General features: G+C 39.2%; 1 protein-coding gene and 1 long non-coding RNA gene across 2 annotated transcripts; one reads left to right on the top strand and one right to left on the bottom strand.

Annotated features, from left to right (window-relative positions):
* The first annotated feature begins 8,434 nt into the window (after window positions 1-8,434).
* On the top strand, window positions 8,435-10,058 carry LOC122322321 (uncharacterized). The gene is made up of 2 exons (XR_011442813.1): window positions 8,435-8,775; window positions 9,856-10,058. It is a non-coding gene; the product is annotated as an uncharacterized lncRNA (long non-coding RNA).
* Window positions 10,059-12,198: 2,140 nt separating this feature from the next.
* On the bottom strand, window positions 12,199-16,644 carry LOC108128206 (uncharacterized). Its single transcript, XM_070280396.1, has 5 exons — window positions 16,576-16,644; window positions 14,390-14,732; window positions 13,062-14,269; window positions 12,713-12,979; window positions 12,199-12,445 (listed from the first exon to the last, which is right to left on the bottom strand). Exons 3-5 carry the CDS (start codon window positions 13,712-13,714, stop codon window positions 12,412-12,414), a joined length of 954 nt encoding a protein of 317 aa, XP_070136497.1. The 5' UTR covers window positions 13,715-14,269; window positions 14,390-14,732; window positions 16,576-16,644; the 3' UTR covers window positions 12,199-12,411.
* Window positions 16,645-16,721: the final 77 nt, after the last annotated feature.

Below are 16,721 nucleotides of genomic sequence, written 5' to 3'. Positions count from 1 at the left end.
GGGGGGCAGTATACGGCGGCTAGAGTTAATTGCTTGCCAGTATTTAGGTGTATATTTATTGATGTGGCCTCTAGGTAGTTTTTAGCAAATTTCGTATGATAATGGTGCTTAATATGGCTTCTGATTAAAATTCCAGTCCTGCCGTGTGCTTTACCATCTGGATGATTTGTTCCATAGAATGAATATCCGCATAGTTGGAAATTGTATCTGCTTGTAAGATATGTTTCTGAAAGCAGCATTACGTCGATTAGATCTTGCATAGTTGTACGTATAAACGACATAAACTCCGTAAGGCTTTGTTGTAGACTGCATATCATAGCTTCAAAGTTACTTTTTGGCTGCTGTGGCGGTTGATGCTGCTGAGCCGTGTTCGGTTCTTGGTGTGCTGATTGCGGCAGTGAGCTTTTTGAGGCTGTCAGTCTCAGTGTCAGCTTTTTGGGTAGCCAGTCCTGATTTTTGAGCGCTTGCGTATGTGACATTTTTGGCAGAGTTTATGGGTCCTAGTGAGGAGTCGAGAAGAAGACTTCAGGGTTTGACCTGGAGGCTATAAACTGATTATTTTGAATGCGGGCAGTAAATCCCCTCTGGTGAATGCGACTTTTCAGCTCCTTATAAACTGGGCAACCTCTATAGTTAGCAGTGCGATTTCCACCGCAGTTGCCGCACTTTTTCGAGTTGTGGTCATCTTTGCTCGCTGGGCAGTGTGCGGAATCATGAAGCTCACCACAAACTACACAGACCGGGCGCAGTTTACAGTAAGACCTTGTATGGCCATATTCTTGGCAGTTCGCACATTGTACTGGGCCATTGCGTTTAAGCGGCTCCTCAACTGTAATTCTGCAAATTCTGTAATTCTGCGGTGCAGCAGGAACTGAAGATTGTATATAGGGTGCACTTCATATTTCTTTAGGAGCTTAATTTGTGGTTCGAGCTCAACCTTAAGGTGTCGGTGAGGTATTTCGATAATACTCTGTAATTATCTTCAGACTTCGTTTGAACTTTTGTTTCCTGGATGTTCCCTTTTACGAGTGGTATTATGTGGAAGTTGCCCTTGCCAATAAGCTCTATAATTTTTTTGAAAAGAACGTTGGAACTTTTTTTTGTATGTAAATTGGCGGGGGCTTAGACTTTCTTTTTTCGACTTCTGTAGATTCGGCGTCATCCTCATAGTATGCCAAGATTTTAAAACGGTTTGAGTTTGTGGGCGATTCTATTGCAGCTATGTAAGCATTGCCACGGGCTAGTTTGCGTTGAGAGTTTCCTTTTGATTTTGATGTAGCGATCCATACCAGTCTGCACAGCCTGCTTAATATTTTCTTTGTTTTTGTTCTCTTTTTTGGAGCGCAGGGGCAGAAGTATTAATGTTTGCGCTGCTAGCTGATGACGTCGTTAAACGCGCTGTCGTTACAGTTGCGGTTATTGTTGGTGTTACGGTTGACGTTGTCAAAGAAGTTGCGGTGCTAGTTACTGCGGTCTTTGGCTGCAGAGAAATCGATGGTAGCGAGGGGGAGCAAGAACGCGCTCTCTCGCTCTTTACGTTTAAGAATTCGGTCAAGTTTGGGGTAATTGACCGTGTTTGGGATGAGCTTGCATTACTTTCGGTTGCTTTGAAAGTGAAGTAAGCGTTGTTTCTTTGTACTGAGAGCAGTCTGTTCGTTCCTGTTGTTCGCTGTTCGTTCCAGGACCGTTTGACTTTGTGAGACTATTCAAAAAGTCTTTTTTTACATGTATGTGTGTATGTAAAAGTTAAAGGGTCTTGTTTTATTTGCTTTGGATATTTATATTGCTAGATCGATCATTTTTCGAATCCGGTAAGCTTTGAACCTAAAGCATCGTTTTATTGTTTGTTAAAAAAAAAAAAATAAAATAAAAAAGAAAAATTTTAAATTTTTACCAAACACAAAACAAATATAAAACCACTCTTATTTTCATAATCTTGCGGCCATTCTCGGGCAAAACCAACACAATCGGCTGGCAAGACCCTCCAGTTCCATCAAAATCAAGCCGCCTTCGAAAAAGAAGGCCTTTTCTAATTTTCAAGATGACGATTCCAGCGACTCCGAGCATGGAGAAATGAAGCGGAAGTCTGGTAAAAAACCCATTATGGAAGACGAACCAACAACGAGCGAAGCAGCCAGAGCTGCATTTAAAGCTAATATTGAAAAAAACTCTATCTGATTTAGACGATGAAGATTGTGTCAGCGACATGGAGGTTGACGGTATGAAGAAAAAAGATGACAAGAAGACAAAGCAATCTGCGGTAAAAACGGCGAAAATCATCAAACCGCCCCCAATTTTTATCCCGAACGTATTCAGCATCAAGGGCCTCTCCAAAGACATTTCCCGCCTCTTAGGCGGGGATGTTTCAGTGACCTACAAGGCAAGCACTAACAACACAATTCGCGTCATGACTCCAGACAAGGATACTCACTCAACTCTGAAAAAGTTCCTGAGCGAAAATAACCATCGATACCACACATTCCAGCCCCGAGACGAGCTCGCTTATCGGATCGTCGTTAAAGGCCTCCACTTCTCCCCCGACCCGGAGGGTTTCAGCAGCCATGGACACAAAGTCTGCGATATACACAATCCTACGCAAAAAGGTACAAAGAAGCCACTAAAAATTTTCTTTATTAACCTCGAGCCAGCCAAAAACAACAAGGAGGCCTTTCAAGTCAAGCGGTGGTTACGGTTGAGCCACCAAAAAAATTCGACGATGTGCCCCAATGCCATCGCTGCCAGGGCTTCGGTCACACGAAACGGTACTGCCGTCTGGAGTACAGATGCGTAAAGTGTGGAGATAGGCACCCATCATCCGAATGCACCAAAATCGCCAGTGAACCAGAAAGGCAAAGAGCATGCTCGCCCCCAAGCAGACTGCCCCAAGAAGCCAGCAACCTCCATTCAGCAAAATTAACCCTAACATCAGCTATGCTAGCGCAGTCAAAAACGGAGCACCACAGTTTGAATCCAACCCCAATCCCGATCCCAGTCTTCCAAGTAATCCAATGGACGCCCTAATGGCTAGGATGGAATCTATGTTTGAGCGCATGATGGAGAAGGTCTTGAGCCAAATAGCCCAAATGATGGCCACCGTTTGCAAATCCTTATGCATACGCATACGGCCTGGTAAAAAGAAGGCCAGAGGTCGAGCTGTATTGCAGGACCCACCAAGCAGACGTTCTCCTCATATCAGAAACGCATTTCACAACAAATCATACTTGACTATTAGAGGATACGACCTCATTGCCGCTAACCACCCGAACGGAAGAGGCCGCGGGGGCGCGGCCATCCTTATTCGCAGCTGCATCAAGTATGAGGCACTTCCAGCCATGTGCGAAGACTGGGTGCAATGTGCCCAAATTAAAATCTCCACTACCAACGGTGACATAACAATCGCTGCAGCATATTGCCCCCCCAGGCACAACATCCACGAACAGGAATTCGGCTTGCTACTGGATTGCTTCGGCCCCAAGTTCATAATCGGAGGGGACTTTAATGCTAAACACCCCTGGTGGGGCTCCAGGATTAGGAACCCAAAGGGCTCGGCTCTATACAGGCAGATTCAGTCCCGAAACTTGAGCTGTCACGCAAACGGTGCACCCACATACTGGCCTACGGATCCTCACAAAATCCCAGATGTCCTAGACTTCGCCATCTCCGGAGGACTGGATTCTGCCGGAATTCAGGCGAGAGAAGTAGAAGACCTCTTCTCGGACGCGCCTTCTCCGTGTCACTTTTCATCCCAGCCTTGCTCAGGTCAGCCCGCAAAATGCTGATCTACAAGACAACAGACGTTGACAAGTACCAATCATACCTGAACAACGTTACCGACCCCAGCCCGACACTTGACTCCCCGTTTGACATCGACACCGTTGTAGAAGAGTTAACAGCCCATATTCAGGCGGCAGCTTCTGAAGCAGCACCAAGGCCCTCCAACCGCCCAAGAGCCACTGACAGGGACATCCACTTTTGGAGCCCAAAAGTCGAAGAACTCAAACTTGAAAAGCGACGACTCCGAAGAGTGTGGATGCTTTCGAGGAATCCTTTGGACAAATCCGCCTTCAATAGAGCGACCAAATGTCTGACAGAAACGCTGGCAAGACTAAGAAAGCAGGCCTTTGACGGGTTCGTCGGGAACAACTTGAGCCAGGCGACCCTCAACATAACTTATGGCGAGTCACCAAATCTATCAGACAGCCGCTGAAAAGGATCCCACCTGTACAAAGAACCGACGGCAGATCGGAGATGGACAGGGCCAACGCTTTCGCCGAACACCTCGAAGGTGTCTTTACGCCTTTCGATCGCTGCTCACCGGAGGATGCTGCTGAAACTGCCCGACTGCTAGCCGAGCCTTCCAGTGACTGAGGAGGAAACAGCTGAGCTCTTAACCATCATGAGCAACAACAAGGCCCCGGGCGATGATGGTATCAATGCAATTGCATTAAAAATGTTACCACCTCCAAGCATTCAGCTAATTACGAGGATCTATAATAGATGCTTTGAAATAGGGTACTTTCCGTCCACATGGAAACGTGCCCAGGTAGCTATGATACCTAAGCCCGGGAAACCCGAAGCAAACCTTTCGTCCTACCGACCAATAAGTATGTTACCAATGCTCTCCAAAATACTGGAACGAGTGTTTTTAAGCAGAGCACTGTCAGTATTTGACGAGGCTGGACTGATCCCTGACCACCAGTTTGGCTTCAGGTGGCGACACGGTACCCCAGAGCAGTGCCATCGGGTGGTGCAGTGCAACCTGGACGCATTTGAAACCAAGAAGTACTGCATGGCCGTCTTGCTGGACGTGAAGCAGGCGTTCGACCGAGTCTGGCATCCCGGTCTTCTTTATAAAATAAAGTCGGCCTACCCCGACCATACTTCCAGTTCCTAAAGTCGTTCTTGGAAGACCGTAAAATTGCGGTTAGATGTGGTGAGGCCATCTCCGGTATAAGAGAAGCTCACGCTGGTGTACCCCAAGGCAGCGTTCTTGGCCCGTTGATGTACAATGCATACACGGCCGACCTCCCTGTTCTTCAGAGGCCTGACCTGCTCGCAGCAACCTATGCAGACGACACCGCCTTCCTTACCAACGCCAATTGCAGCTTGACATGCTCAGCGACTGGCAAAAGCGATGGAACATTGCCGTCAATAATGAGAATTCCACTGCCACCAAATCCTCAACGGCTCTCCAATCCCACAGGAAGACAATCCCAAGTACCTGGGATTCACCCTAGACAGGAGGCTCACCTGGAGGCCCCATCTGATTAAGAAGAGGAAACAGATCCTTCTACTGGCTCATGGGTAGGAGATCGAAGCTGAGAACTTCCACAAAACTTCTCATTTACAAGGCCATAATACGCCCAATCTTGACGTACGGCTTACAGCTATGGGGCACTGCGAGCAAGACGAATGTCCAAACTATACAAGCTTTCAAAAATAGAGCCCTTCGAATCGCCACTGGGGCCGACGTCTATCATGACAATCGCACCATCCACGAGGTTCTCAAATTCCCTTGGGTCAAGGACAAGATCCAAAGAAGCAGCGCACGTTACATGCAGAGGCTTCATAATCACCCGAACCGGTTGGCCAGCTCCCTGCTGGACAACAGCGAGCAGCCCAGAAGACTAAAAAGGACACACCCGCTGGACCTCCCCTTACTACTCTAATTTATTTCTACCATATTAATATTTAAAATTATCTATAAGTGAAGTTTATGTGATAACATTTAATGGTTGTCCCTAAAGGACAGTTTTAAATAAACGTTACCCTGCTATTAAAAAAAAAAAAAACAAAAAAAAACATTTGGATATTCAGAAAAAATAAAACAAAAATGAAATGAATTGAAACGAAATGAAACAAAATTAGAACGACGATATACTACATTTTTATACAAATGTAAGGTTAAAGTGTAAAGTCATTTCAATTGCCGTAATTGATTCTTTGCTCCAACGAAGTTTGTGACATTGTTCGACCAGGTTTGTCGAGACCTTCTCCGGTTAGAAAAAAACCTCCTAAGGACATCAAGGAACGTGGAAGTGGACTCACGAACTCCAAGTTCACAGCCTTCGCTGTGAAACAACACAAGTTGATGGCCTTGTCCACTGTTTTCTTCTCCGATTGGCCAATATTGGGATCAAATCATGGCTAAAAGTACTCGTGACCCAGTATGCAGTTTCTGCACATGAAAGCTGGTGATAATATTTAGAGTGACAGGGTGTCTTCTGGGATTGGGTGATGATTCGGTGCCGATAATAAAATCCAGCGACGAGTTCTTGGGACGATCATCATGAGAAGCAGTAGCAGAGAAAACTAGTGCAAGAATGGCTAAAAGGAGGTCAGTAAGCTGGAAGATGCCACGATACCGTTAAATTGCAAATATTGAGTTCGTCCCACAGATGTGCCTGTTGCACTACCCACAACAACATTTGGGTTCCAGCATTTAGATGGTGCAATGTAGTTCATTCATATGCCTGCAATTTTTTTAAATGTTGGGAAATACTCGCTACAAAGTCGGAACTGAATTGGTGTACTTCAATCTCGAAATACGGTAATTTTACCAAAAGAAGTTATGCCCGAAGTTCTATGTTGGGCTTATCAGGAATTACGAAAGCTGGCCAGCTTTCCTGGCGCTTTCCAAGAAAGGAAAGGCTTCATTTCCTCAATCAAGCTATTCCATTCTGGCTCTGAATTGGGGACTCACGGTTAGCGGAAAAGACTTTAAACCTAGATGGCTCAACTTGGATCCTGGATAGCGCGACTTAGCCTTACTAATTTGTTCGTTCTGAGTTAAACTCCTGGGGAATGCTCTCGTCACAGCCTTTATAGAAATATCTTTGCCTTTAGAACTGCAGGCCCAACAAGGTCATAAGGGTCGCTTAATCGAGAAATCAAGGAAATTTCCGATTGTCTGCATGGTTTAGAGGACGATTGGAGGCCGAAAAGGTAGCTGGTCTGATAAAGGATCATACGTGAGTCCCATCGTTTAGTGACATAGGTGAAAGGTTAAGTAGTTGATCCTCTTCAGGCACTCCCGCACCATTTTCTCAAGAGAAACTTGTCCTTGGATAGGATTCTAGCAATTTTCTCCCTTATGTTGATAACTTCTTCCGCAAACTTGCCACCAGAAATGAGATCATATACATAGAAATCACGCTGCTAGATTTTGGACCTCAAAACCTATTTCATCCTTACCAAGCTGGTGCATTGCTCTTACGACCAAATATGATGCAGGCATCATTCCATAGGTGACCGTATCCAACTTACACGACAAGAGTTCATCCTGGGGCGATTCTCGCCAGAAAATACATTGGATTCTCGCCTGAGAATGTCATACATTAAAACTTCATTTAATGAGCATACCGAGGTTGTAGCAGCGGAACCATCAAACACCACCATAAGCTTGCTTTTTGAGCTTTCCTCATTGAACACGCAATGATGAGGTAGGAAATACTTGCAGGATCGCGCTAGCTTGGAGAGAACTTGTGACTTGTGACCTAACTCAAGATATTCCTTGTCAAAGGCGGAATAGAGGATACAACTTCCTTTCCAGAGCATGGGAGCGTCCCAAGCTGAATTTAGCTAAAATACTTCCCTTTCTTCAACCAACCAAAGGTTTTAGAGAAATGAGCCGCTTAATCAAGCTCCTTTTTGGATGAAATTTTCGACTTCCCAGAATTTACATAGAAGCACGTCGAGCCAATTCTTTCCCACGGACTACCCAACACAGACGTGTTTTTATACCCTTGCAGAGGGTATTTTAATTTTGTCCAAAAGTGTGCAACGCAGTGAAGGAGACATCTCCGACCCTACAAAGTATATTTATTCTTGATCAGGATCACCTCCTGAGTTGATATGAGCATGTCCGTCTGTCCGTCTGTCTGTCTGTTTCTACGCGCTCAGTTTTGAAGCTATCGTCTTGAAACTTTGCACACACCTTTCTTTCCCTTGCACACAATATTATTAAGCGGAACGGCCCGGATCGGCCAACTATATCCTATAGCTGCCATATAACTAATTGGTCGGAAATGGTATAACTTTGATGTTTTTGTAGTTAAAGCGTTCAAATTTTACATAAGAGCTATTTTTGGCAAAATATTACGAAGTGCCGAATTTCATAACGATCGTCCGACTATATCCTATAGCTGCCATATAACTGAACGATCGGAAATGGTTTTTGGTAGAAATACCACCTTTGGTATTTTTGAAGATAGAAGTTTGGGACTTTTTTTTACATTTTTTATTATAATAAATTGGGTTATATTATCATATTTTCATCAGGATCGGCCTACAATATCCGATGTTTGCGATACACATCCGGTTTTAACTGCAGGGGTATATCAACTTCGGTTCGGACCGAAGTTAGATTTCCTTTCTTGTTTTAGTGTGTTCTTGCAGCTACACAGTATATTTCCAGTCTGTATTTCCACATCGGGGTCAGATAAAAAAGTTAATAAAAAAATTCCATCGGCAGGCCCAAAATTTTTAAAAACCTCTGCATGGCATTCGTTGCCTTATAAACATATACGTTTATTATGCTCTAATTAACATTTAACTTTTAACACATAACATCATTAAAAAAATAAAATAAAAATGTTATGTCTTTTTTTTTAGAATCCAAATGACGAGCAAATGGAAAATGAAACGGATGAACAGTTTGAAGAGCGCGTTTTAAATAAAAGAGCTGCTCAGCTTTTTATAGATGTGAAAACACATTTAACTGCAAAAGATAATATGACTCTATCGCAGCTAACATTAGGAAACTCAAGAAAGCAGGTAATAAAAAAAAAAGTTTAGTTTCTAGACTACATATATTTTATCTTGATTTTTTCTTGCCAAATCAATCATTTATTGGATCGCAAAAAAATTAAATTATTCTTATATTATAAAAAAAATAAAAAACATTGGTGTATGTGTAATAAGCGGAAGTCTCCCCTTTCACTCCACATACTCCCTTTTTATAACGATTTTTATACCCTTGCAGAGGGTATTATAATTTTGGTCAAAAGTGTGCAACGCAGTGAAGGAGACATCTCTGACCCTATAAAGTATATATATTCTTGATCAGGATCCCCTCCTGAGTTGATATAAGCATGTCCGTCTGTCTGTCTGTCCGTCTTTCTGTCTGTTTCTACGCGAATTAGTCTCTCAGTTTTAAAGCTATCGTCTTGAAACTTTGCACACACCCCTCTTTCCTTTGCACGCAGTATATAAGTCGGAACGGTCGGGATCGACCGACTATATCCTATAGCTGCCATATAACTGATTGATCGGAAATGGTATAACTTTGCGGTTTTTAGAGTTAGAGCGTTCAAATTTGACACGAGAGCTATTTTTGCCAAAACATTACGACATGCCAAATTTTATAAGGATCGGCCGACTATATCCTATAGCTGCCATATAACTGAACGATCGAAAATGACCCAACTTTCTTGTTTTTAGAAAGAAAGATAGAAAGCTGAAACTTAGTACAGATTCTATTTTTGGTCAGTTGATCCAACCTACCAAATTTCATTAGGATCGGCCGTCTATATCCTATAGCTGCCATATAACTGAACGATCGGAAATGGTATTTGGTAGAAAAATCAATTTTCGTATTTTTGAAGATAGAAGATTGGTACTTTTTTTTTTTAGATTTTTTATTTTAAATAATTGGTTTTATTATGATGTTATCATAAGGATCGGCCAACTATATCCGATGTTTGCGATATATATCCGGTTTTAACTGCAAGGGTATATAAACTCCGGCTCCGCCCGAAGTTAGCTTTCCTTTCTTGTTTATTTTAAATTTACCAATGCCTAAGCCGTCTCTTGTTAAAATTTTTTATATTTACTAACAACAAATTTATTTTTCAGGCTGCTCAAAAATTTTATTCCCTTCTTGTCTTAAAGAAATTTAAGGTCCTTCACATTATTCAATCGTCACCCTATGCCGATATTGGAATTATGCGAGGACCAACATTCGAAAATCCCAAAATATAATGCATTAGGGATAATATTTATATAACAAATATAATAAGAATAAAATATATATATATTTAATAGATTATTACGAGAAACATTTTTATTTGTGTTTTTATTGTAACAACGGAATAAATAAAATATATTTCTTTATTTTTAGAACATAGAAAATTTCGGCATATCTCTCACTTGCTAAATGGGAATTTCCTGGGGTCGCAAATGTACGTTTAAACGAGAAACCCTACAGGCTAGACCGTGCTCAGATTATTGCAACACCTTAACATGGATTATTCCTTCCAGTAAGATTCGCATGGATTAACATCCATGAAGCTTGAAAATTTCTGTAAATTTCTGAATCCACTTTGAATTAAACTCTGACACATCCGAGCTTTCGAGTGAGAATTTATATGCTAGATATTATGATCTCAGAGTCTGCAGGGATGGGTCGAGGTATGATCGATAGTTTCTTCCTCTTCTTCGTTCCTACATAGCGTCAGTAGTTGTTATGGGGTGAATTCAGTAGTGCTGTTACTTGTACTGGTGAGAACTAGAGGGTCGTGTAGTAAAGAGATGGAGTGTCCGGGTTAAAGGGGTTGTGATAAGTTTCTCTCAGAGCTTGCAAAAATATGTTCATCTTTTGAAAGTGTTCGAAAAAAATCGATCATGTCGGAACACTTATAAAATCGTGTCTGAACAAAAAAATTAGGGGTTTATTCTATTTAGTTGTGTCACAAAAATATTTAATCTTCAGAAATTTTTTAGAACAAAAAAAAATAAAGGTGCTTTTAGGTATACTTCTGATACTTTAAAGATGATTTTGTAAATATTTCAAAAAATTGTAACCGTTTCCGGTAGCAGTATACATTTTTTGTCTACGCCAGTGTTGCCCAAGCTCTGCATACGGGAGAGAAAACTCCCATACCAATCCAAAAATTCATCAATACATTAGTGCGAGAATTTTTTTTCCATGTGGGTGCACTGAAAAAACAAATTATAGTAAAATTTACAAGGGGTTTAAAAATATGAATGTAATAAAAAATATATTTTATTACAGCAATTAAAAAAAGGACCTACATTTTTTACAACAGCTTATTATTATACTATGACAATTATTTTTATTGTTTTTTCCAGAGCATGTAAATAAATGCCGACCTTTTTTTTTTTTTGCGCTCTCGTTGCGAGCACAACCGAAAAAATTCATACTCTCTCGCTCCGAGCAACAGACTTTTGCTGTCTTCAATTCTGTTTTCTGTAGAGCCCTTTTTATATCGGTCGTTAAATGAGCAGTGCGTGAAGAGCGGAACGAGAAACGCTCGCACAAAGAGAATCAGCAAAAGACCGATTGACCGAAAAACTCAATCCAAACGGTCTTTTCATTTACTTTCGTTGTTGTTGCTTTCGTAATTATTATGTTTTTACTGCAAAAGGAATGCAAAAAAAGTTTCAGACAATGTTGTTTTTAGATTTTTTTTTTTTTATTTTATATCTTATATTCATATTTTTTGTAAAATTTTTTATATTTATGTGTTAAGCTTAACAACTAGTAAGGAGTTTAAATTTTCTGCGCTAATCGAACTTCTTCGTTCACTTAAAATAAAATGTAGGGCTGAGAATGCCCGTTCGACGGAGACTTGCGTTGCAGGTGTAGCCAGCACAACCTGCGCTAGTGCACTTATATGCGGCATCCTAAGTTTCAAATCATTGAAAAAATCCAATATGTTGCAATTTAATGGCAAGCGACCAAATGTTACGTCGAAGTTTTCAATGTCAGCATAAATTTTGGATAGTTTTGTAGAAACTGGATCTTCTTTGTTTTCCGAAACTGTCTGAAAATCGTCCAAAAATGCCGAGAACAGGGACTTCTCTTCAGATGAGGATGCGGTTGAAATTGACGAGGCAGTGGAAGCAAACATCTCTTCATGCACAGGAGTTTCGAGCGCTGCAACATTTCGTGTTTGTGCCTTTAATAATAAAGCGATAATAAGTATAAAATGTATTTTGGATTTTAGTTTAGTACAAGTATTAGTTTTTGACGAAGACAATTTTAATTAGAGTGTCAAACCTACAACATAAACAAAACAGGACCCACATTTCAAACATTCTACGACATACGGCTTACTTTTTTCAACTCATGTAAACGAAAAGCAGTTTTTTTTAAATTAGCCTTTGCTAAGGATTTTTGATTAGTCGACAACATACAATTTACACGAGGATCCATGTAAATCGCTGCCAACAATGCATCATTTTCTAATAATTTGGTTTCCCTTATTTTGATTTGTGCCGATAGTTTTTTTTAAATTAAATTGTAGCTATTATCGCATTTCAATTTGAGTTCCATCCATATTACGAAGAACTCACTATAAACTAAATCTTTGTTTTGTAGCTTTAGGGTTGCTTGGTATGTGTCACTGAAAGCGTCAATGTACGTCTCGATCCAATCCCAATCGGCCTCTACACAAATATTTGGCCGCGTTGCCAGGAAATCCTTTAAGTCAAATAGTTTCTTTAGCATTAAATACGTCGAATTCCACCTTGTAGCAACGTCGAGCGATGGCATGTTTTTTTCATTCTCAACTAAAATACGTCTGCATAGATTTTATAAATATGAAGTATTTATAATATATAAAATTTATATATTTATATATAATTATATATACATATACATATATATATATTTATTTATTATTTTCCCCGATTCATCCCGATTGGAATATAAATTTATATATTTGTACTTCTATAACTTATAACTTACCTATATGTTTCTGTGCGCAGCGATTTGCATAATGTGCGACAGGCACTTATTCTATCGGCGATCTCCTTTGTTTTGTTTACATCAAATACGCACAGTTGCAGAGTGTGTGCTGCACATCTCACTAGGTGTATATTAGCCAGTTCAATAGAATCCAGTTCTTTCAGAAGATTCTCACTTTCTATGTCTTCTTCAAAAAGGGATTCCTCTGTCGCATCATTTAATACCTGGACGACTTTTATCATGTTTCGTCCATTATCAGACGTAATGCTGTGTACGAGAATATGAAATTAAAACAAAAAAAAATCACATATTTTTGTACATACAAAATTGTATGGAATTCAATTTTTACCTGTAAATCTGATCAAGGGATATGCCATAATCATCTAAGATTTGAAGAATTTTTGTTTTTATATATACTCCAGTGTGAGATTCCCCGAGCTCAATCATGCCCAAGGTCTTCACAACAATCTCGGTTTTAGCCAGGCTTGCATGGATCATTTGCAAATTGATGCCTAGAATGGCTTTATTCATTCTGGTGGCAACGTCGATTTTCAGCGACACCATCTTTCCCTTCGCAAGTGCCCTTATATTTTCTTTAACAAACTGTTCTTTGATTGACACAAAATTCATAATATTTCTAGACGTTACAGGGTTCATGCCAAGTGCATTATATATTGGATCCATTATTTCGTTGAACCCTTCACTGTCTAGAAATTTGAATGGTTTTCCGTCTGTGGTTACAATTTTTATCAAGGAAGAAACAATTGCTTGTTCACTCGTTTGATACGATATTTTTCGTTTTTCTTCGCTGTCTGTTAACTTTGTAGATCCAGAATTATTCCACTCGTTGAAAATGTCCATATGCTTCGTTGTTAGATGGCGTCTTAAATTTGTGGAATGATTCCCGGACAATTTAATTCCGCAAACATTACACATCGATTTCTTTTCGACCGAATTGAATTTAAAAAATTGGTGCACATTTTTGTTACTGTCTCTTCCCATTTTACAAAAATAATTAGTTAACACAGTTAAACAACGCAACTTAACACACTCAATACACGATCGCAATTAAACATCTAACGATTTGCTTGCCTATGCGTGTAAATGTATACCAATACATACGCAAAAGACTTTTTGCTTCGCTGAAAACGACAAAACGGTCTTGCAACAACCGAAACAAAACAGAATACAAAAAATCGGTTTCGCTCTGAGCGCGAGCGAGCACATTAAAGAACCCATGAAACGGTTGCTCTCTGAGTCTTTTCGTAAAGAGTCAGAAAGAGACACTTATTTGCAGACAACGAGAAACGGTCGACAGTTATTTGCAAGCTCTGGTTTTTTCGGTTTCGGCACTCCAACAGGAGTGTAGTTTTTACGGTAAATTTCCATACCTTTTTGTTGATCAAAAATCGAGTATATATATAAGCTATCTATGTAATTGTGGCATCCATTCCATGGAAGTATTACTCGTATTTAAAAAATTCAGATTTTTTTTTAAATTGATAGATATGATAGTTGCCAGCTCGAAAAATGTAGTTTTCCAGAAAACGCGTTCAACTATAAAATTGAATGTATTTATTAGATTGTGTTCAAATTTTGAGAAGACGAGTATGTAGATTAGGTTAAAAAATATATGTATAAGTTAATTTTAATAACCCTTGTACTATTAATTCTTACTTTCACTCAAGCCCGTTGGGGCAAGGATCCATTGATAACAGATTGGGTTTATTAGGTTTTTTCATTTATTTCACCTAAACCTGTTGAGATAAAGGATAATATAAACAATGTTACAATTATTATTTATTACACATTGTGTAATACACAGCTATGGCTGCGGAGTATGATTTAAAACTAATCTAAAGGTCCGATCCGGCTGCAGCTGGAAGTTTTCGTCCGGTCGCAGCGCTGTCGCCAAAGTGCCGGATCAGCAATTTTATCCAGTTGCTGACGATCACTCGCTGCGCGAGTGTTCTGACTAGGGTTGTTGGTTTTTGAAAAAATATCGTATTGATGATATTTGCTGTGAAAAAATATAAAAAAATATTTTCGAGTATCGAGTATTTTCGATATTTTTAATAGTCAGCTAAAACTGAAAAAAGGTTATTTTTAAATTTAAAAAAAGGTTTTAATATGTGTTGTCATCCGCCATGAACTGCAAACAAGACATATTTTTTATTTAAAAAGTGAATTGAAAAAACAACAAATATTTATACCCACTCTCAAGCAACTTTTATTTAAGTTCTTTGAAATAAAAAATAACAAAATTATTAAGGACATTGTATTCAAATTTATTTATAAAAAAAACTTTATACAAAAAAAAAAGTTTCATGGAATTTATGGAATATGTACTTAATAATGCTAATTACTTAATTCTCTTATTTAATGCTCTTAATTACAAAATAAATCTTTCTTCAATGATTTAAAAAAAACTCTTTCGGTTATATGCTGGTATGTCATTCGACTACGGGAGTCACAGACAACACATTTAATGGCAGAAGCCAACCGTTCAGATGGAACCGAACTTCCAGGCGTGATAAGAAAACTTAAAGCAACTTTCGCTAGCATCGTCATCGTTGAAATTTGTGAGTTCCAGAATTCCAACGGATTTGTCTCCCAAATACAAAATGGCATACTCAAGTAAACCTGCATTTCCTTTCTTTCGCAACTAATATCGGAGAACACCAACTCAAAAATATTATTATCGACTATTTTTGCCCAAAAAATATCACGATAATAATATTTTTTTAAGAGAAAATATATCGATATATCGATATTTTGATATATTTCCGACATCCCTAGTTCTGACCGTGTGATTGTCCCCGGAGTGCAGAGTCGGCAGTTTCCCTATTCCGTGTGTTGGCCACCAGGTGTGACCGGGGGAAATATCCTCATATAGTATATACCTTTTTATATACCCATACAAACGGGCTTTTTCCATATATACCTTTTGAAAGAGTGGATCTCAAAGACTTTCGTCCTCGTAACATATTCGCGCGGATCAAGTTTGTGTGAAAAATTTTCCACGCCACTCCCGCCCCAAAACTGAAATCTGGTGTAAGCACCAGTTCGTTAATGTTTTTGGATAATGTTTTGATGCCAAACTATTCCCAATTGCTAATTTACACCTATGAATCAAAAAGTAGCCTCATCGGAAAATTTTAGGAAGAGTTATAGAATTTGTAACTTTTTTTTCTTTCCATACCGAATTGGAAGTATGGCCGTATTTTACTGTACAGCTAGATTGTTACAATTCAAATTAGACAAGAGTTTGAAGAATAAAACATGTTTGGTCCTGATATTGAATATTATATTGTACGAATTTCCTATTGATTCTGTGGTCAAAAAATATTAATATTGGAAAAAAAGAATTTCATATTATAAATTTTATACAAACATAAAGTTTTTTAAAATATTTTAGAAAAAGTCTTCTACTCAGATAATTTATAAAATTAGCTGTTTCATAATAAATTTAAACTTTTTTAACTTAGCAGTAGGAAACATTCAATAATCATATTTGTAGGCCAGAGTTGATATTCCCTTGCAGTTAATTTCGGATGTAGTCGGCCCATACTTATGAAATTTGGTAGGTCAGATTAATTGTCTAAAAATGGAATCCATCCCAACTGGGGATCCCAACTGGGGATCCCAACTGGGAATCCCAACTGCTTTTAAAACATCTGAGTAATGGAATTTCCGATCAATCAGTTTTTTGGTAGCTAATAGGACATAATCGGCCGATCCCGGCCGCTCCTGCTTATACACTGCGTTCAAAAGAAGGATGTGTTTAAAGTTTAAAGTCGATAGTCGATGTATATACTTGGTAATATAATGTTAATATTAATTTAATATGTAAGTAAATATACCTGTTTAAATATTCGAATATCGTGAAGAAAAAAACTTTAAGCCTCTCTTAAAAATGGAGCTTCCCGTATGAAATAAATACTGTTTCAGAAATATTCTGAAAAAATTTAAGTTCTCAGGGCCGTTTGGTTAATAAAAAGGTTTAAGG

The sequence above is a fragment of the Drosophila bipectinata genome, chromosome 3L, assembly GCF_030179905.1.
Source record: "Drosophila bipectinata strain 14024-0381.07 chromosome 3L, DbipHiC1v2, whole genome shotgun sequence".
NCBI classification, from domain to species: Eukaryota; Metazoa; Arthropoda; class Insecta; order Diptera; family Drosophilidae; genus Drosophila; species Drosophila bipectinata.
This window is presented reverse-complemented; position numbering and strand designations above follow the sequence as displayed.